Here is a 22,079-nt window from a genome sequence, read left to right on the forward strand (position 1 = left end):
TTGGCCATGAGGATTGAGGACTGTGTCCCGGGGGTGATTCACGAGGACCAGACGGGATTCGTAACATGTAGGCAGTTAAATACTAATGTGCAAAGGCTCCTAAATGTGATAATGATGCCATCGGTGGAGGGAGAAGCGGAGATAGTGACAGCCATGGATGCGGAGGAGGCCTTCGATCGGGTAGAGTGGGAGTATCTCTGGGAAGTGTTGAGGAGGTTTGGGTTCGGGGGAGGGTTTATTAGTTGGGTTAAGCTCCTGTATAAAGCCCCGGTGGCGAGTGTGGTCACGAACCGGCGGAGGTCGAAGTATTTCCGGCTGTATCGAGGGACGAGGCTGGGGTGCCCCCTGTCCCCTCTGCTGTTCGCATTAGCAATTGAACCTTTGGCCATGGCATTAAGGGAGTCGGGGAAATGGAAGGGGGTGGTTTGAGGGAGAGAGGAACATCGAGTGTCGCTGTATGCAGACGACCTGTTGCTGTATGTGACGGATCCAGTGGCGGGGATGGTTGAGGTAATGCAGATCCTATGGGAGTTTGGAGACTTTTCGGGCTATAAGCTCAATGTGGGAAAGAGTGAGCTCTTTGTGATCCATCCGGGGGACCAGGGAAGAGGGATAGACGACCTACCGTTGAGGAGAGTGGAAAGGAGCTTTCGATACTTGGGGATTCAGGTAACTGGGAGCTGGGGGGCACTGCACAAACTTAATTTGTCGCGGTTGGTGGAACAGATGGAGGAGGATTTTAAAAGATGGGACATGTTGCCACTCTCGCTGGCGGGTAGGGTACAGTCGGTTAAAATGGTTGTCCTCCCGAGGTTTCTTTTTGTATTCCAATGCCTCCCAATTGTGATCACTAAGGCCTTTTTTAAGAGGGTAAGCAGGAGCATTACGGGATTTGTGTGGGCGAGCAAGACCCCGAGGGTAAGGAGGGGGTTCTTGGAGTGTAGCAGAGATAGAGGAGGGTTGGCATTGCCAGATTTGGGTGGTTATTATTGGGCAGCCAACGTGGCAATGATCCGTAAGTGGGTGATGGAGGGAGAGGGGGCGGTGTGGAAGAGGTTGGAGATGGCGTCCTGCAAAGGAACATGTCTGGGGGCGCTGGTGACGGCACCGCTGCCGCTCTCGCCGACAAGGTACACCATGAGCCCGTGGGGGCAGTGGAGACGGCATAGGGGTGCGACGGGAGCCTCGGTGTGGTCCCCGATTAGAGACAACAATCGGTTTGTCCCAGGAAGGATGGATGGGGGATTTCAGAGCTGGCATCGGGCATGGATTAGAAGAATGGGGGGCCTGTTCATCGATGGGACGTTTGCGAGCTTAGGGGCGCTGGAGGAGAAGTTTGGGCTATCCCCGGGAAACGCTTTCAGGTACATGCAAGTGAGGGCGTTTGTGAGGCGGCAGGTGAGGGAATTTCCGCTACTCCCGGCACAGGGGATTCAAGACAGGGTGATTTCGGGCGTATGGGTCGGGGAGGGCAAGGTGTCGGCGATATACCAGGAGATGAAAGAAGAGGGGGAGGCTTTGGTAGAGGAGCTGAAGGGTAAATGGGAGGAGGAGTTGGGGGAGGAGATTGAGGAGGGGCTATGGGCTGACACCCTAAGTAGGATTAATTCCTCTTCCTCGTGTGCCAGGCTTAGCCTGATACAATTTAAGGTGGTTCATAGAGCGCATATGAGGGGGGCGAGGCTGAGTAGGTTCTTTGGGGTGGAGGACAGATGTGGGAGGTGCTCAGGAAGTCCGGCGAACCATGTCCATATGTTTTGGTCATGTCCGGCACTGGAGGGGAGTGGCGGGAACAGTATCTAAGGTGGTGAAAGTCCGGGTTAAGCCAAGCTGGGGGCTAGCACTATTTGGAGTAGTGGACGAGCCGGGAGTGCAGGAGGCGAAAGAGGCCGGCATTCTGGCCTTTGCGTCCCTAGTAGCCCGGTGAAGGATCTTGCTAATGTGGAAGGAGGCAAAGCCCCCCAGCGTGGAGGCCTGGATAAATGATATGGCAGGGTTTATCAAGTTGGAAAGGATAAAGTTTGCCTTGAGAGGGTCTGCGCAGGGGTTCTACAGGCGGTGGCAACCGTTCCTAGACCATCTCGCGGAGCGTTAGATGAAGGTCGAACAGCAGCAACAGCAACCTAGGGGGGGAGGGGGGGACATTGTTTGTTGGGGTGGGGTTGGGGGGGGAGGGGGGATGGGAGGGGAGGGGGGGGAGGAAGGGGAGTTTCTCTGGGGGGCATTTGAGCAAGAAAACACATGAATGATCCGGAAACTGACATGTACGGGAGGAATCCAATGTACAAAGTTTTGTATCTTATTGATTTGCCATGTTCATGTCTTGCCACGCGAGTTCTTTTTCTTTTCTTTGTTATGGAGGAGTTTGTTTGTAAGGTGGAAAATATTGTTATTGAAAAATTCTTAATAAAAACATATTTAAAAAAAAAAGAGAATGTAGGAGTCCCTGAGCATCGAGCATAAACCTGCAGGATGCTTTTGGTGTGGTTGCAGCCCAGCTGAAACTTTGGCCAGTCTGATGCACCCTGAGCTCTCGGGCGCGATTCAGTGGACTTGAGTTAAAGTCAGGGTGGCACTGCCAGGACGTCCATGTAGCATTTAATATAAGCTCGACGCCAAGAAATCAAATAGGAAATTCAGAAGTGGTGAGAATGTAGAACTCGCTACCACAGGGGATAGCTGCAACAATAGCGCAAATGCATTTAAGGGGAAGCTAGATATGAGGGAGAAGGGAATAAAGGATTATGCTGATTTGGTAAGGTGAGGAAGGATGGGAAGAGGCTTTGCCCCAAACAAATAGAACTTCTTTCTTACAATAACAAATAATGCCAATGTCCCTTTATTCTTCACAGCTTTAATGAGGCCAGTGAAATGCTTGTTAACGAGAGGGACATCCAGATATATCCTGCTCACTGCATCGAGAACTGCACCTCCTGTGATATAAAGGTACTTAGAGAAGCCACAAATAAAAACATTTGAAATGGCTTCTTGGCAGTTTGTGTGAGTGTGGCAAAGGAGCAACATTTTGTTTTGTGTTTCACTCAGTGTCTCCCATTGGTTCAGCAGAGGCCAGTAACTCCCAATAGAGAATTTTCAGTCAGCATCACAGTGATTTGGGACTCAGTCACACAGAATCGCCATGAGCTGGTTTAGCTCAGTGGGCTAGGCAGCTGGTTTGTGATGCAGAACAAGGCCAGCAGCGCGGGTTCAAATCCCGTACCAGCTGAGAATTCTGAATTCTCCCTCTGTGACCCAAACAGGTGCTGGAATGTGGTGACGAGGGGATTTTCACAGTAACTTCATTGCAGTGTTAATGTAAGCCTACTTGTGACAACAAAAGGTTATTATTATGATAGATGTTTTGCAGGTGTGTTTGTGTGTTGGGGTAGAGTATGGAAGGGTCATTCTGTAGTTGGAGTGATGAGTCTTGCCTCACAGTAAAGATTGAATCATGAAAATTAACTGGGAGAAACGGAACTGGATTCCTTTCTCACAGCACACATTGACTTCGAGGGCAGCACGGTAGCATTGTGGATAGCACAATTGCTTCACAGCTCCAGGGTCCTAGGTTCAATTCCGTCCTGGGTCACTGTCTGTGCGGAGTCTGCACATCCTCCCCGTGTGTGCGTGGGTTTCCTCCGGGTGCTCCGGTTTCCTCCCACAGTCCAAAGATGTGCAGGTTAGGTGGATTGGCTATGATAAATTGCCCTTAGTGTCCAAAATTGTCCTTAGTGTTGGGTGGGGTTACTGGGTTATAGGGATAGGGTGGAGGTGGTGACCTTGGGTAGGGTGCTCTTTCCAAGAGCCGGTGCAGACTCGATGGGCTGAATGGCCTCCTTCTGCACTGTAAATTCTATGATAATCTATGTTACCCTGGGTAATGGCAGCACGGTGGCGCAGTGGTTAGCACTGCTGCCTCACGGCACCAAGCTCCCAGGTTCGATCCCGGCTCTGGGTCACTGTCCATGTGGAGTTTGCACATTCTCCCCGTGTGTGCGTGGGTCTCACCCCCACAACCCAAAGATGTGCAGGTTAAGTGGATTGGCCACGCTAAAATTGCCCCTTAATTGGAAATAATGAATTGGGTACTCTAAATTTAAAAAAATGTTACCCTGGGTGACAGCACTGATTACTGTGGAGATAGGGACAGCGACTGTGTTAGCCTTGGTGCCAACCAATATAACCACTCCAAAATATGGTAATTTGGTGGTAGATGATGGTAAGTTTTCCCCTGTGCTTGTATTGTACAGGGAGAGATGATTAGCTTCCACACTTAGCTGCTGCAGAAGGAAGACATTTCCTATCACAATTTGGACAGTGCACTAAATCAGTTTTCGTATCTTTCATTGAAGACATGCAAACTATGTGGACATTGTCTCTCGACCAGGCTGAAGTTTGTGCTGGAAGAAGCTTTCCTGGAGCATGTGAATCGAGGAAACACCAGACGGGTGGTTCCTCAACCAATGGTAATGAACTTGTTCTAATAGATAAAACACACAGGGGTAAATTCAGCTTGGGAGCAGAGTGAGACAGAAAGAACCACAGGCACATTCAAATAAAAAAGAGGCAGAGCACTTACTGTCGAGAGTAAAGATGCCACTTGTGTAGAAGAGGATTGTACAAAATATACAACAACATTGCTTTGCTCCAAACAAATCAAATTGTGCCCATTTTGAACTGTGGCACCCCAATGTTATTTTTTAAAAGTATTTTTATTCGACAGATTTTCACCATTTTCTCAATACAAAAACGACCCCCCCCCCCCCCACACACACACACACACACACAATCAACAGTAACCAACTTCTGAAAGTGCATGATGAACAACCCCAGGAATTGTAGAAACCCTCCTTCACCCCCCTCAGCTTGAACTTCACCTTCTCCAGGGTCACAAACTCCAGTAGGCCCCCCCCCCCCCCCCCCCCGCCAAGCCGAGGCACAGGGTGGAGAAGCTGACCTCCACCCCAACAGGACCCGCCGACGAGCGATCAGCGAGGCGAAGGCTAAAACATCTGCTCCTGAACCCGCCTGCGGCTCAGACCAGTCCGACAGCCCGAATATGGCTTCTGGGGGCCCGAGCTCCAAACCCACATGCAAGACCCCTGGGAGTGTACAAAACACTGTCCCCCAAAACCTTTCCAGCTTCGGACAGGACCAAAACATATGAACATGGTTCGCAGGACCCCTCCCACACCGCTTACAGACATCCTTCACCCCCTCAAACAGCCGGCTCATCCTTGATTTCGTGAGGTGTGCCCTGTACACTGCCTTGTGTGGGGCTGGGCTAAATCGCTGGCTTTGAAAGCAGACCAAGGCTGGCCAGCAGCACGGTTCAATTCCCGTACCAGCCTCCCCAAACAGGTGCCGGAATGTGGCGACTAGGGGCTTTTCACAGTAACTTCATTTGAAGCCTACTTGTGCCAGTAAGCAATTTTCATTTTCATTTTTCATTTCAGCTGATCAACCCTAACCTCGCACATGAAGTCGAGGCATTTACCCTGAGCAGCACCTCACATCGCAGTCCCTCTTCCGGCCTCCCCCCCCCTCCAGCCAGTTCCTCCTCCCACTTCACCTTAATCGCCGCCAGGACCTCCCGTTATCACCGAAGCAGCCCCCCTCTCCAACACCCCCGCTGACAGCACCGCGTCCAGGAACAAGGAGGCCGGGCACTATCGGGACAACCTTTCTCACAAAGTCCCGCACTGCATGTACCTATTTTCTAAATGGGGACGTGCTTAGGAAATCAGAAGCACAAAGGGACTTGGGAGTCCTTGTCCACAATTCTCTTAATGTTTTTGTGCATGTTCAGTCGGCAGTTAGGAAGGCAAATGCAATGTTGGCATTTATGTCGAGAGGGCTAGAATACAAGACCAGGGATGTACCTCTGAGGCTGTATAAGGCCCTGGTCAGACCCCATTTGGAGTATTGTGAGCAGTTTTGGGCCCTGTATCTAAGGAAGGATTTGCTGGCCTTGGAAAGGGTCCAGAAGAGGTTCACAAGAATGATCCCTGGAATGAAGAGCTTGTCATATGAGGAATGGTTGAGGACTCTGGGTCTGTACTCGTTGGAGTTTAGAAGGATGAGGGGGGGATCTTATTGAAACTTACAGGATACTGCTAGGCCTGGATAGAGCGGACGTGGAGAGGATGTAGGAAAAACTAGAAGCAGAGGACACAATCTCAGACTACAGGGACGATCCTTTAAAACAGAGATAAGGAGGAATTTCCTCAGCAAGAGGGTGGTGAATCTGTGGAACTCTGCCACAGAAGGCTGTGGAGGCCAAATCACTGAGTGTCTTTAAGAAAGAGATAGATAGGTTCTTGATTAATAAGGGGATTAGGGGTTATGAAGAGAAGGCAGGAGAATGGGGATGAGAAAATATCAGCTATGATTGAATGGCGGAGCAGACTCGATGGGCCGAGTGGCCTAATTCGCCTCCACCACCATGAAAAAGTCAATCGTCGAATACACCTTGTGTATCGGATAGAAAAACCAGTTCCCTCGGATGTAAGAACCTCCACGGGTCCACTCCTCCCACCTCCCTCATGAGCCCAACCAACGACATTGTTAACCCCCCTCCCCCCCGGACTGGGCCAGCGAGCGCGATTGAGACCTGTCCACCTTCGGTTCCAACAATATGTTCCAGTCCCCCGCTCCCCACTCCCCAACTATCACCTCATGGGTATCCTTCTGTGTGATTCTAGTGGGTACAACCTTAGGTTTAAATTCACCTTTCAATATCCCCTGCAGTCTAGACACTTTGTACCATCCATGATTGAAAAAACAGAACTGGGACTCCAGTCCAATCATCAACGGGGAGGAGCCCTTAAAAGCAGCATGTCAAATATCCCCAATTTAGGCAAGTTACTGACAAGTTGGAATATGACTTTTGGGGTGCTGGGTGCTAGGTTTACATATTGATGCCCAATCTCCTAATGGCATCCCCTGTATTAGAGGAGAATCCTGATCCTTGGAGGCCTTGATGACACAGGAATCTCTGAGAGATCTGCCCTCCTACCTCTGAGACTTCACAGTAATTTCATTGTAGTGTTAATGTAAGCCGACTTGTGACAATAAGAAAGATTATTATTTTAAGATTGAATATAGCCCAGACTAATCCCCTAGTTGAACATCAACAAAAACCCCATTTACTCTGTCTATCTGGGGTTCGCGTTGAAGTTCTGTTGGCTGAGTGAGAGAACTGGTGGGGGCCTTTCCACTATCTCAAATTTAAAATTGAATTGAGTTTGAATTCAGTACCTTATCAGCCTAAGCCCATAACACAGAAATGCCTGTGTTAAATTGCCAATGAGTCCCTCTCACTTAATGAATACCTAATAATGATTATTGCAGCAGGAAATGGTTGGAGTTGACACAAACTGTCTGTGTAAAGGGACTTTTACTCTCCATTTAACCCATGTTATTGTTAGGATCCTGAACAAGAACCCAACTATTTTCAATTAGTAAACCTGGGGAATTGTTACTGCACCACAGGAGTGATAACACAGACCAATCGGTATCTTTATGTTCAAATGAACTTTAATTTAATCACAGAATTAACCACATTAGCAACAAAGGAATCGTTTTACAGTTAATAGTTACACCAGTTCTTAAGTAAAAGAAGAATCCGAAATATACTTTCTAAACCTGCCACTATATTTCAATTAAGCAAACCAATATGTATTAAATACCACTTATGAATAAAGTTAATAAGCAGATTATTACATGCTTTTCTTTGTGCATAATCTTTGGTGAGAGAACATTTCAGGACCAAACTGAAACACGTCTGTTTAGATTAGAGTTCTAAGACCTATTGAGTCTGCAGGCAGACCTGGCTCCTCCCATTAGCTACATCACCTCCACCCAAAGCATAAGGCATTCTTTTGCTTCTCTTCTTTCAAGATTTCCTTTGACTTGTAAGCCAGGGCCAAGCATAATACCCCTCATAAATTATCTGCACCCCAGAAGTCTTTCAAATCTAAACAATACCATTCGCTAGCTTTCTGTAAGCAAGTGAATGGTTGTCAAGATCTATTAGCAGGACACCTCACCTGCTAATCAATGATTACTTCACTTTTACAACACCTTAATCACCACTCTAATAGTCATAATGTCTGAATGCATCTTAACCCAGGTTTTAATAACATTACTACAAAAAATATATAAAATGTGACAATTTCTTACATTCATCATACTATACTTGGTAATTGTGCTTGTTTCCCATCTTGACTACTTGTTTGTCATCTTGATCCTGTAAACTTTGCAAATATAATATATGTATATATTAAATATACTTTATATATATATACATGTATTTATGCACAAATCTAGATTAATTTAAACCTAGTTAACATATTGAAGAGCGGGCATACAGAGTGGAGTGATGTCTTCATTCATTAAAAAAAGTTCACCCACACACTGATAATCTTACAGGGCCAGCAGGACATGCAACTATATCAACCTTTGGAAGACAGCAGGCTAATGGAAGCCAATCAACTGATGGCGTGGTGGTTCCGAGGAAAGTGTCTGCAGGATGCAGGCTGGTGCATGTGACAGAAAATCCCGAGACAGTTAATTCAAGAAATGAAAGCACTTTGCTGTTATACTGGCTGTGACTCCCCCTGCTTAGGGCCCAGGATATATGTCTCTGTGAAGCTTCTGTGATAGAAATAGATATTTTCCAAGCAATGCTGCTCACAAATCCAATTACAAAACTAACAACCATCAGCTGTGCCATCATCCTCCAGGACAGTAGAGCTGCAACTGCACCCTACTGGTACTATCTTAACCAGAGTTGAAGATATACAGCTGCGCCTTACTCTAGAATGTAGAGGGAGGACTGGCCCTTATAGTAGCATCACTGATCCTAGGATTATAGTGGTACAGCTCTTTCTTGTTGGTGTCATCGTGCCCCAGGACTGAAAAGGTACAACTAATACCTTACTGGTGTCATCTATCCAAGGACTTCAGGAATCATAGTGGGCGGGACAAAGATTTGAAAGACCAACAAAAGGTCCGTTGACTTTGGGCAGGCAATTCCAGTCCATAAAACAGAGTGGACCGTGTTATTTGCTTGAAAAATAATGAATGGATGTAGACCTTAAATTAAGCACTTTGAATCAAAAAATGTTAACCGTATAACTTGGTCAGCTTTAATGAATGCATCTTACAGGTTAGTAGGGCAGCACGGTAGCACAGTGGCTAGCACAGTGGCTTCGCAGCACCAGGGTCCCAGGTTCGATTCCTGGCTTGGGTCACTGTCGGTTCGGAGTCTGCACGTTCTCCCCGTGTCTGCGTGGGTTTCCTCTGGGTGCTCCAGTTTCCTCCCAAAAGTCCAGAAAGATGTGCATTCTGAATTCTCCCTCTGTGTACCCGAACAGGCGCCGGAATGTGGTGACTAGGGGCTTTTCACAGTAACTTCATTGCAGTGATAATGTAAGCCTACTTGTGACAATAAAGATTATTATTATTATAACCGGAGGGAAGTATGTACCATGTGATTTGATTCTTCATTCTGTGCTAGAATTGCCTTATTTTCAGCTCTTAAGTGTGGGATATATTTTCAAACGATCTCAATTTACAAAAACATTCTGGGTCTCTACACAAATATAAATTACTGGAAATCGTGCATTATCTTTCAGTCATGTTGATAAACCTGGCTCTCATGGCTGGGAGATGGATTATGGCGAAACAATTGCAGGGAGGGAGCTGGATGGCATGTCACTGAGCACCCTGCAGAGGGAGTCAGCCTCTCATGTCTCTTTGCCAATTCTGAATTGAGTAATTGGTGACAAATAAAATCAAGCATGCAGTACAAAACTTGTATGTCTAAAATATCAACCAATGTGACATGTTGCAAAGCTCCTTCCATCGTGCCAAAGTTGGATTTCAACCATATTGCTAAAGAAGAACCTTTAGGTTGTTATTGTGAAGCCAGTTATGTATCTAGAGCTTGGTGTCTACCAGACAGATAAATAGGAACTAAAGCTTTCCACTTCTATATAATGGAAGTAACATTTGAAGGGATTTGGTTTGTGTGCATAACCTAGGGCTGGTTTAGCACAGGGCTAAATCGCTGGCTTTTAATGCAGACAAACGCAGGCCAGCAGCACGGTTCAATTCCCGTACCAGCCTCCCCGAACAGGTGCCGGAATGTGGCGACTAGGGGCTTTTCACAGTAACTTCATTTGAAGCCTACTTGTGACAATAAGCGATTTTCATTTCATTTCATAACCGAATTATAAGATTGGGCAATGCAGTATCTCATGGTGAGTTATGCTACATCAACCATTAACATAAGGGGCCCTGATACCATCTGTCAGTCGGGCAAATTGCCTGATGACTAACTAATAAGATGAATGGGATATAGAATTGTGCAGCACCAGAAGGCCATACAGCCTATTGTAACTACCCTGACTCTAAAACTGATATCCACTTAGTTCCATTCCCCGTCCCTTTCCTTTTTAAATTGTTCTTCAAATATTTATCCTCTTCCCTTTAAAAGTAAGTATGAATTCTGCTTCTGTAACTGCGCTTGCCTGACCGGCAGTACTGAATGAGAAGAGATTTCCTTGGTGTTATTTTTGATCTCAAGATGAGCTTCTGACTACATATCTGCACCATCACCAAAGATTGCCTATTTTCTCCACTGTAGTATTGCCCAACTCCAAGCCTGCCTCAGCTCACCTACCCAATAAATGCATTTCCGACCTCCAGAATTGCCTATTTCAACACACTTCTGGCCAGCCTCTTGCATTCTAAATACTAAAAAAAAAGTTTTATTCATTTACAGGATGTGGACGTCACTGGTTAGGCCAGCATTTATTGCCCATCCCTAGTTGCCCTTCAGAAGGTGCTGCCTTCTTGAACTGCTGCAGTCCTTGAGGTGTAGGTACACCCACTGTGCTATTAGGGAGGGAGTTCCAGGATTTTGTCCCAGCGACAGTGAAGGAACGGCGATATATTTCCAAGTCAGGGTGGTGAGTGACTTGGAGGGGAACCTTGGAGGTGAGTTCCTGTAGTGTATCTTGTAGATGGTACACACGGCTGCCACTGTCGGTGTGGAGAGACTGAATATCTGTGGTAGGTGGAGCAATCAAGCGAGCTGCTTTGTCCTGGATGGTGTTGAGCTTCTTGAGAGTTGTTGGAGCTGCAGTCATCCAGGCAAGAGGAGAGTATTGCATTACACTCCTGACTTGTGCCTTGTAGATGGTGGACAAGCTTTGGGGGGATCAGGAGGTGAGTTACTCACTGTAGGATTCCCAGCATTTGACCTGCCCTGGTAGCCACAGTATTAATATGGCTAGTCCAGTTCAGTTTCTAATCAATGGTAACCTCCAGGATGTTGATTGTGGGGGATTCAGCGATGGTAATGCCATTGAATGTCAAGGGGCGGTGGTTAGATCCTCTCTTGTAGGAGATGGTCATTGCCTTGCATTTTATTTTTTTAATTTAAAGTACCCAATTTTTTTTTTCCAATTAAGGGGCAATTTAGCGTGGCCAATCCCCCTAACCTGCACATCTTGGCGTGTGGGCATGAAGCCCACGCAGTCATAGATTAACATAGAATTAACATTCACAAGACATGAGGAGAATGTGCAAACTCCACACGGACAGTGACCCAGGGCCAGAATTCGAACCTGGGTCCTCAGCGCTGCAGTCCCAGTGCTAACCACTGTGCTACCTGCCACCACATTCCCTGGCATTTTGAGGTCATCCAAAATTCTGCCCATGTCCTTACCCTCACCAAGACCCATTTACCCATCATCTCCTGCACCCACTGACATACTTTGGCTCCCTCACAACTGGGGCAAACAAGAACTCCCAGGAGGAAAACAGAAATGTATTAGGGATGTCCTCAAAACATTCCCAAAGAGGTCAAGCACTCTTGCTGACTCATGGAGTCCCGAGCCTGCCCCAAACAGAAAAAGTTAATTCGACAAGACTTCAACGACATCAAGAGAAGTCGCACAGGTGAAGTCGGGGTTTTGGAAAGGGCTAACAAAGTTTGGAAGCAGCTGAGGAGACATTTCAGGATAGAAGGGATGTCAGTGTTGGCACCGCTGTGCAAAACCTACGGTTTTGAACCAGTGTAGGGGGGATAGACCGTATGTATAGGGAGTGGAGAGAAGTGGGGCTGGTTAAGGTGAAGTATTTATCTGTACCTGGAAGAGGGGTTTCCAGTATAGAGGAACTGAGGAAGAGGATAGAGCTCCCAACAGGAAGTGAATTTAGGTACCTGCAGGTAAGGTTTGGAAAGAGTTCCCCGGGTTACCAAGGTACACCCTGTTAGAGCGATTGTTGCTTCCAGATGTGGAAGGGGAGGGTAGGATTGGGAACATATGCTGGTGGCTGGGAGAGCGAGGAGGTGGTGAAGATTAAGGAGTAGTGGGAGGGGGAGCTGGGAGGGGAGGTAAACTGGGGAGTATAGAGTGAAGCACTACGAAGGGTAAATACAACCTCCTTGTGTGCAAGGATGAGCCTGATACAGTACAGGTGATAAACAGGGTACTTATGCCTCGGGCAAGAATTAATGGGTTCTTCCAGAGGCTGGCAGATTAGTGTGAGAAGTGTGGACGGGGACCAGCAAATCATGCGCATATGTTCTAGGGCTGCGAAAAGTCGAGAGATTCTGGGCGGGAGTGCTCGCGTCCCAGCAAGGATAGTGGGGGAGGAGGTTGAGCCGGACCCTTTGGTGGCGGTATTTGGGATCCCAGAGAAGCCGGAGCTCATGGAGGGGAGGAAGGCCGATGTTGTGGTCTTCGGCTTTCTGATTGCCCAGCAAGGAATTTTATCTGAGTGGCGGTCAGCATCGCCACCAGGGATAGCGTCCTGGCTGGGTGACCTGTATGACTTTATTCGGCTGGAAAAAAGCAAATACAAATTAAGGGGTTCAGCTTGAGGCAAGGTGCGGGATGTTCATGGGCATGTTTGAGAAGCTGTTCATCATGGGGGTGGGGGTGAAAAGGGGGAAAAATTTGTACAAACTGTACAGTTGTGGGTTGGGAAGTTCGCTGCCCCCAATTGTTTATGTTTTCTAACCTTACATAATGTTTGGAATAAAATGCATTTTAAAAATAGGAAAGAGCCAACAAACTTGCAAACAACTTACTACCCAACCCTTCAAGCATCACCTGCCCTGCGTTTGGCAGAGTCTGCAAATCACACATCGAACTTAGAACCTATCAAACTGAATTGTACTGCCTAAGGAGAGAGGAGACTTTGGCTTTTCAGATTCCCCTATGGTCTCACTTCTCAATCTCTGTAATCTCGTCCATCCCCTCAACTCTCTAAGAAATCCGGGGGATAGATAGTATCCTTTGTGAGCAGGATAAAGAGTCCCGCATGGTATGTTGCCTGCCTGGTGCTAGGGTGCGGGACATCTCTGACCGGCTTGAAAGGATACTGGAGAGGGAGGGGGAGGATCCAGTTGTTGTGGTCCATGTCGGTACCAACAACATAGGCAAGTCTAGGAAAGAGGACCTGTTTAGAGATTATAAAGAGCTAGGATTCAAATTAAAAAACAGGTCCTCAAGGGTCATAATCTCCGGATTACTGCCCGAGCCACGTGCAAATTGGCATAGGGAGGCAAGAATAAGGGAAGTTAACACGTGGCTGAAAGAGTGGTGTGGGAAAGAGGGGTTCCTTTTCATGGGACACTGGCATCAGTTTTGGGATAGGGGGGACCTATACCATTGGGATGGTCTCCACCTGAACCGAGCTGGGACCAGTGTTCTGGCGAAAAGAATAAATAGGGTGGTCAATAGGACTTTAAACTAAAGATTGGGGGGGAAGGGAAAGTCAGGGAACCAAGAGGTGAAGTAATCAGTGGGAAGCATAGCTGCTTAGGAATACAAAAAAGCACGAAAAGACAAAACTCAGGAGAGGTTACGATAGTCCCCATCCCACAAAATATGACTCAGTGTATGGAAAGGCTCAGTAAACCAAGGTCCACCACACTAAGAAAACAAAAAGGGACGGTCAATAGAGAATTAAAGGTGCTATCTTTAAATGCGCGCAGTGTACGGAACAAGGTAGATGAGCTTGTGGCCCATATTGTGACTGGCAGGTATGATGTGGTAGGCATCACAGAGACATGGTTGCAGGGGGTTCAGGACTGGCATTTAAACATCCAGGGATTCACAACCTATCGAAAAGACAGGGAGGTGGGCAGAGGGGGCGGGGTTGCCTTGTTAATTAGGAATGAAATTAAATCAATAGAACTAAATGACATAGGGTCAGATGATGTGGAGTCTGTGTGGGTAGAGTTGAGGAACCACAAAGGCAAAAAAACCATAATGGGAGTTATGTACAGGCCTCCTAACAGTGGTCAGGACCGGGGGCACAAAATGCACCACGAAATAGAAAGTGCATGTCAGAAAGTCAAGGTCACAGTGATCATGGGGCACTTCAATATGCAGGTGGACTGGGTAAATAATGCTGCCAGTGGACCCAAGGAAAGGGAATTCATTGAATGTTTACAGGAGGGCTTTTTGGAACAGCTTGTGATGGAGCCCACGAGGGAACAGGCCATTCTGGACTTAGTGTTATGTAATGAGCCAGACTTGATTAAAGATCTTAAAGTAAGGGAGCACTTAGGAGGCAGTGATCATAATATGGTAGAATTCAATCTCCAATTTGAAAGAAAGAAGGTAGAATCAGATGTAAAGGTGTTACAGTTAAATAAAGGTAAATACAGGGGCATGAGGGAGGAACTGACGAAAATCGACTGGGAGCAGAGCCTAGTGGGAAAGACAGTAGAACAGCAATGGCAGGAGTTTCTGGGAGTAATTGAGGACACAGTGCAGAGGTTCATCCCAAAGAAAAGAAAGGTTATCAGAGGGGGGATTAGGCAGCCATGGCTGACAAAGGAAGTTAGGGAATGCATCAAAGCAAAAGAGAAAGCCTATAATGTGGCAAAGAGTAGTGGGAAGTCAGAAGATTGGGAAGGCTACAAAAACAAACAGAGGATAACAAAGAGAGAAATAAGGAAAGAGAGGATCAAATATGAAGGTAGGCTAGCCAGTAACATTAGGAATGATAGTAAAAGTTTCTTTAAATACATTAAAAACAAACGGGAGGCAAAAGTTGACATTGGGCCGCTCCAAAATGACGCTGGTAATCTAGTGATGGGAGACAAGGAAATAGCTGAGGAACTAAATAAGTATTTTGCATCAGTCTTCACAGTAGAAGGCATGAGTAATATCCCACCAATTCAAGAGAGTCAGGGGGCAGAGTTGAATATGGTGGCCATCACAAAGGAGAAAGTGCTAGAGAAACTAAGAGGTCTAAAAATTGATAAATCTCCGGGCCCAGATGGACTACATCCTAGAGTTCTAAAGGAGATAGCTGAAGAAATAGTGGAGGCGTTAGTTATGATCTTTCAAAAGTCACTGGAGTCCGGGAAAGTCCCAGAGGATTGGAAAATCGCTGTTGTAACCCCCCTGTTCAAGAAGGGAACAGGAAAAAGATGGAAAATTATAGGCCAATTAGCCTAACCTCGGTTGTTGGCAAGATTCTAGAATCCATTGTTAAGGATGAGATTTCTAAATTCTTGGAAGTGCAGGGTCAGATTAGGACAAGTCAGCATGGATTTAGTAAGGGGAGGTCGTGCCTGACAAACCTGTTAGAGTTCTTTGAAGAGATAACAAATAGGTTAGACCAAGGAGAGCCAATGGATGTTATCTATCTTGACTTCCAAAAGGCCTTTGATAAGGTGCCTCACGGGAGACTGCTGAGTAAAATAAGGGCCCATGGTATTCGAAGCAAGGTACTAACATGGATTGACGATTGGCTGTCAGGCAGAAGGCAGAGAGTTGGGATAAAAGGTTCTTTTTCGGAATGGCAACCGGTGACGAGTGGTGTCCCGCAGAGTTCAGTGTTGGGGCCACAACTGTTCTCTTTATATATTAACGATCTAGATGACGGGACTGGGGGCATTCTGGCTAAGTTTGCCGATGATACAAAGATAGGTGGAGGGGCAGGTAGTATGGAGGAGGTGGGGAGGCTGCAGAAAGATTTAGACAGTTTAGGAGAGTGGTCCAAGAAATGGCTGATGAAATTCAACGTGGGCAAGTGCGAGGTCTTGCACTTTGGAAAAAAGAATAGAGGCATGGACTATTTTCTAAACAGTGACAAAATTCATAATGCTGAAGTGCAAAGGGACTTGGGAGTCCTAGTCCAGGATTCTCTAAAGGTAAACTTACAGGTTGAGTCCGTAATTAAGAAAGCAAATGCAATGTTGTCATTCATCTCAAGAGGCTTGGAATATAAAAGCAGGGATGTACTTCTGAAGCTTTATAAAGCATTAGTTAGGCCCCATTTAGAATACTGTGAGCAATTTTGGGCCCCACACCTCAGGAAGGACATACTGGCACTGGAGCGGGTCCAGCGGAGATTCACACGGATGATCCCAGGAATGGTAGGCCTAACATACGATGAACGTCTGAGGATCCTGGGATTATATTCATTGGAGTTTAGGAGGTTGAGGGGAGATCTAATAGAAACTTACAAGATAATGAATGGCTTAGATAGGGTGGATGTAGGGAAGTTGTTTCCATTAGCAGGGGAGACTAGGACCCGGGGGCACAGCCTTAGAATAAAAGGGAGTCACTTTAGAACAGAGATGAGGAGAAATTTCTTCAGCCAGAGAGTGGTGGGTCTGTGGAATTCATTGCCACAGAGGGCGGTGGAGGCCGGGACGTTGAGTGTCTTTAAGACAGAAGTTGATAAATTCTTGATTTCCCGAGGAATTAAGGGCTATGGAGAGAGAGCGGGTAAATGGAGTTGAAATCAGCCATGATTGAATGGCAGAGTGGACTCGATGGGCCGAATGGCCTTACTTCCGCTCCTATGTCTTATGGTCTTTAATCCGTGTTCCTTAAATTCTGGCCTCTTGAGCATCCTCAATTTTAATCACTCCTCCATTGGGGGCCATACAGTCAGCTGTGAAGGCCCTAACCTATGACATTTCCTTGCTAAACCTCTCTGCCTCTCGAGCGCTCTTTTCTCCTTTAATGTGCAACTTAAAAACCTCTTTGATTGAGCTTTTAGGGATCTGCCCTCCTTAGGTGGGTGAGTGTCAATTTTGCTTTATACCTCTCCTGTGAAGTGCCTTTGATGTTTGTATTACATGAAAGATAAATATAATATGTTGTTGATTCTTATCATTCAATTGCAGATATCCATTCAAACCAGTGTCCTACTAAAAAAAAGCAATGGGAAGGGCAGCACGGTAGCGCAGTGGTTAGCACTGCGGCCTCACGGCGCTGAGGTCCCAGGTTCGATCCCGACTCTGGGTCACTGTCCGTGTGGAGTTTGCACATTCTCCCCGTGTGTGCCCGGGTTTCGCCCCCACAACCCAAAGATGTGCAGGGTAGGCGGATTGGCCACGCTAAATTGCCCCTCAATTGGAAAAATGAATTGGATACTCTAAAATTAAAAAAAAAAGAAAAAGCAATGGGAAGCTTCCCAAGACTCCCAATGGTATGCTTTATTATTTAACTGATTACTTTCCAGAAGTACCTTTGTGCCGAAGATCCCTGGACTTAAATGGCAGGGGTAGGTTGTGTCTGCCTTCCATATCAGGCAAATATCTGCAGGTACTAATGAGCTTGAGTTTCCAATTAGGTCACTTAATTGATCATAAAACAATGATATCGCTGCCAGGGCGTCCTGAGTTATTGCTCAAAAGACGAGCTAGATAATTTGCAAGCTCACATAGTCTTTCCGTAGGTATGCGCAAACGTGTAGCTGGGCTCTGCAGGCTAGGAACACTCCAAGTTCAATCGCTGCGTTGATCTCAGCTGCTTAATGGACAGTCATGTTGTGTTTTTATAGTGGTAGAAAGGCACCATCACTCATGGGATTGGGTAAGCATGTTTGTTTATTTAGATCGGCACATCAAAACACACATACATGGAAAGAAAGATTGAAGATATCAGCAGCAGAGCTGTGTGCTGTTTCCTGCTCACAGGCCTAAGTGAAACTGAGACGAGATGACTCTACTGATAGTATGTTGCTGTCCCTTAAAGGCATATTGTAACACATTACAGGTAATAATCTTCAGTCGCCCTGGACTGGAGAGGGGGGCAAAGAATGTCAGTTAGACTTCCCACTCCTGGTCAACATCCATTAGTGTGTGAACACTTATGTGGGGACAAGATCAGCTGTGACGCCCTCCACTGTTCAACAGCTTGCTGATACTAACTAGGCTCAGGCATATGGAATGGTTATGAGGCTCTGGTGGATGGTTGACATCCATGGAAAAAATAATCTGCTGCATCAGCACCTCAATAGAGATGGGGGGAAACCTTCAGTCCAGGTGAATGCCTTCATCTTCAAGCAAACTGTTACTGAGTTTGTGAAGGAAATAATGAATGACTAGGTCATTGGTTGCTCACCACCTTTATCGGGTCAATAATTTCTTCATTGTCTTCCACAGCTTCATTGTCGTAGGATACTGTGTGCTTGCTGTCTGCCCTGCTGTCAACTCCTGGCTTCTCCACCATGTTTAAAGTCCCATATTGGGAATTTTGAATTGGGAGATGCTGTTTCTCATTCATTGTTACTTCCTCCATGACTGTCATTTCATCACCATCTTCATACCCTTCCTAGAAATAAAGAGCAGCAACATTTTCATCTTTAAACTCTTTAAAAAGACTGCATTACCTTTCTTGTTAATTTTCCAGCCCTCTTAGATGTCTCTGTATCTGAATTAATGGGTCTTTTTCAAATTGGGAGGTAGTGACTCGTGGGGTACCGCAGGGATCGGTGCTGGGACCCCAGCTATTCACAATATATATATATATATAATAATGATTTAGATGAGGGAACAAAATGTAATATCTCCAGATTTGCAGATGACACAAAGTTGGGTGGGAGGGTGAGCTGTGAGGAGGATGCAGAGATCCTTCAGTGTGATTTGGACAAGTTGAGTGAGTGGGTAAATGAATGGCAGATGCAGTATAATTTGGAGAAATGCGAGGTTATCCACTCTGGTAGCAAAAACAAGAAGGCAGACTATTATCTGAATGGCCATAAATTAGGAGAGGGATCGCGGTCAAGTGTAGTATCTGTTCTAATCAGTCTCGGCCTTTTGGCTAAGGTGAGCGTGAGGTCAGGTGTAATGCCTGGATCTGGTATGTCTCTCTTGTGGGGACCATGAATTGGATTCAATTTGAATTGGTTTTTGGAGCAGGCAAGGAGCTGGATTAGGGGTTTGCCCCTGTCCACACTCTGAGCTCAGGCTTTGTAACCCTGATAAAGTAATTTAAAAAAAATAATAAAAAATAAAAATTAGGAGAGGGGACTGCAACAAGACCTGGGTGCCCTCATACGCCAGTCACTGAAGGCAAGCATGATGGTGCAGCAGGTGGTAAAGAAGGCAAATGGTATGTTGGCCATCATAGCGAGAGAATTCGAGTACAGGAGCAGGGATGTGTTGCTGTAATTATTCAGGGCCTTGGAGAGGCCACACCTGGAATATTGTGTGCAGTTTTGATCTCTTATCTGAGGAAGGATGTTCTTGCTCTAGTCTGAGTACAGCGAAGGTTTACCAGACTGATTCCTGGGATGGCGGGACTGACGTATGAGGTGAGATTGAATCGGTTAGGATTGTATTCGCTGGAGTTCCGAAGAATGAGGGGGAATCTCATAGAGACCTACTAAACTGGGGACTGGTTTAGCACAGGGCTAAATAGCTGGCTTTTAAAGCAGACAAAGGCAAGCCAGCAGCACGGTTCAATTCCCGTAACAGCCTCCCCGAACAGGCGCCGGAATGTGGCGACTAGGGGCTTTTCACAGTAACTTCATTTGAAGCTTACGTGTGACAATAAGCGATTTTCAAAATTCTAACAGGACTAGACAGGGTCGATGCAGGAAGGATGTTCCCGATGGTGGGTGTGTCCAGAACCAGTGGTCACAGTCTGAGGATACGGGGTAGACCATTTAGGACTGAGGTGAGGAGAAATGTCTTCATCCAGAGAGTGGTGAGCGTGTGGAATTCATTACCACAGAAAATAGTTCAGGCCAAAACATTGCATGTTTTCAAAGAGCAGTTAGATATAGCACTTAGGGCGAAGGGGATCAAAGGATATGGAGGGAAAGTGGGATTAGGTTATTTAGTTGCTCAGCCATGATCATAATAAATGGTGGAACAGGCTCGAAGGGCCGAATGGCCTCCACCTGCTCCTATTTTCTATGTTGTTATCTGTCCTCAACTTTCTCCCTCTCTCCACTGCCCTCCCCTCCTTTCTCCCTCCTCTGTCCTCTCCCCTTTTCTCCCACCCATCTTCCTCCTTTCTCCTTTCCCTGTCATAGAATCATAGGATTATTACAGTGCCATTCGGCCCATCGAGTCTGCACCGACCCTCTGAAAGAGCACCCTACCTAGACCCAGTCCCCCACTTTATCCTTGTAACGCCAACTAGCCTGCACCTCTTTGGACATTAAGGGACAATTTACCTGACCAGTCCACCTAACCACATCTTTGGACTGTGGGGGAACCCGGAGCAAACCCACGCAAACACTGGGAGAGCGTGCAAACTCCACACAGTCACCCAAGGCCGGAATTGAACCCGGGTCCCTGATGCTGTGAAGAAGCAGTGCTAACCACTGTGCCACCCTGCTGCCCTTCCTTTCTCCCTCCCCTGTCCTTCCCTCCTTTCTCCCTCCCCTGTCCTCCCCTCCTTTCTCCCTCCCCTGTCCTCTCCTCCTCCTTTCCGTCCTCCCATCCTCTCCCCCTCACTTGCCCTCCTTCCACCCCTGTCCTTCCCTCTTTTATCCTCCCCCTTCTGCCCCTCCTTTCCCTGTCCTTCCCTCTCTTCTCCCTCCCCTGCCAAGTCCTCCTTTCCAAGTGACCTACTTCTGCTCCCACGTCTCCTCTCCTTCATCTTTTTCTTGATATAAAGATATAAAGCACTGTAGCATTGTGGCTAGCACAATAGCTTCACAGCTCCAGGGTCCCAGGTTCGATTCCGGCTTGGGTCACTGTCTGTGCTGAGTCTGCACATCCTCCCCGTGTGTGCGTGGGTTTCCTCCGGGTGCTCCGGTTTCCTCCCACAGTCCAAAGATGTGCGTGTTAGGTGGATTGGCCATGATAAATTGCCCTTAGTGTCCAAAATTGCCCTTAGTGTTGGACTGGGATATGGGGATAGGGTGGAGGTGTGGACCTTGGGTAGGGTGCTCTTTCCAAGAGCCGGTGCAGACCCGATGGGCCGAATGGCCTCCTTCTGCACTGTAAATTCTATGATCTATGATTTGAACTAATTTAGTGTTACTTCTCATCCTTGTTTTTCAATTTCTCCGTGATTTACGTCTTACCTGTCTCTGTAGTCTCTTCTAGCTTCACAACCCTCTCAAACATCAGCACACATCTAATTCTGGCCTCTTCAACAACCTCAATTTCAATTGGTGCCGTGCTTCAGCTGCCCAGGCCCTAAGCTGCGGAATCCACTCTCTAAACCTCTCCACCTTTACTCCATTAAGATATGACTTAAAACCCATCTTTTTGGCTCATCTGCCGCAATAGCTCCTGGCGTAGCTCAGTGTCACTTCTTTTGATAATTGGAGCACCTTGGGATGGTTTATTAATTAAGGGTGCTATAGGAATGTAAGTTCTTGTTGTAAAACAGTCCGCAGATAGTCTCATGATAATTGTACATTATTAATAATGTTAAATGATCTATTGATGATTGTATATGATTACTGATGTTAACCAAAGAACAAAGAAAAGTACAGCACAGGAACAGGCCCTTCGGCCCTCCAAGCCCGTGCCGACCATGCTGCCCGTCTAAACTACAATCTTCTACACTTCCTGGGTCCGTATCCCTCTATTCCCATCCTATTCATGTATTTGTCAAGATGCCCCTTAAATGTCACTATTGTCCCTGCTTCCACCACCTCCTCCGGTAGCGAGTTCCAGGCACCCACTACCCTCTGCGTAAAAAACTTGCCTCGTACATCTACTCTAAACCTTGCCCCTCTCATCTTAAACCTATGCCCCCTAGTAATTGACCCCTCTACCCTGGAGAAAAGCCTCTGACTATCCACTCTGTCTATGCCCCTCATAATTTTGTATA

At 46.7% G+C, this 22,079-nt stretch overlaps 2 protein-coding genes across 4 annotated transcripts in view; one reads left to right on the top strand and one right to left on the bottom strand.

The window, feature by feature from the left end:
• LOC140411169 (probable tubulin polyglutamylase ttll-15) overlaps positions 1–9,480 on the top strand; it is a 204,244-nt gene extending 194,764 nt beyond the window's left edge. For all 3 annotated transcript variants that reach the window (XM_072500259.1, XM_072500257.1, XM_072500258.1), the window contains 3 exons: positions 2,853–2,946; positions 4,353–4,466; positions 8,434–9,480. In XM_072500259.1, the coding sequence (XP_072356360.1) occupies positions 2,853–2,946; positions 4,353–4,466; positions 8,434–8,553 (328 nt within the window). In that variant the 3' untranslated portion in view covers positions 8,554–9,480. The remainder of the gene's footprint in view (positions 1–2,852; positions 2,947–4,352; positions 4,467–8,433) is intronic.
• An 8,386-nt stretch (positions 9,481–17,866) lies between these two features.
• Positions 17,867–22,079, bottom strand: part of LOC140411171 (protein FAM177B-like) — a 42,155-nt gene continuing 37,942 nt past the window's right edge. The window contains exon 5 of the mRNA XM_072500260.1: positions 17,867–18,611. Coding sequence (XP_072356361.1) covers positions 18,387–18,611 — 225 coding nt within the window. The 3' untranslated portion in view covers positions 17,867–18,386. The remainder of the gene's footprint in view (positions 18,612–22,079) is intronic.

The sequence above is a fragment of the Scyliorhinus torazame genome, chromosome 4 (assembly GCF_047496885.1).
Source record: "Scyliorhinus torazame isolate Kashiwa2021f chromosome 4, sScyTor2.1, whole genome shotgun sequence".
Taxonomy (NCBI): Eukaryota; Metazoa; Chordata; class Chondrichthyes; order Carcharhiniformes; family Scyliorhinidae; genus Scyliorhinus; species Scyliorhinus torazame.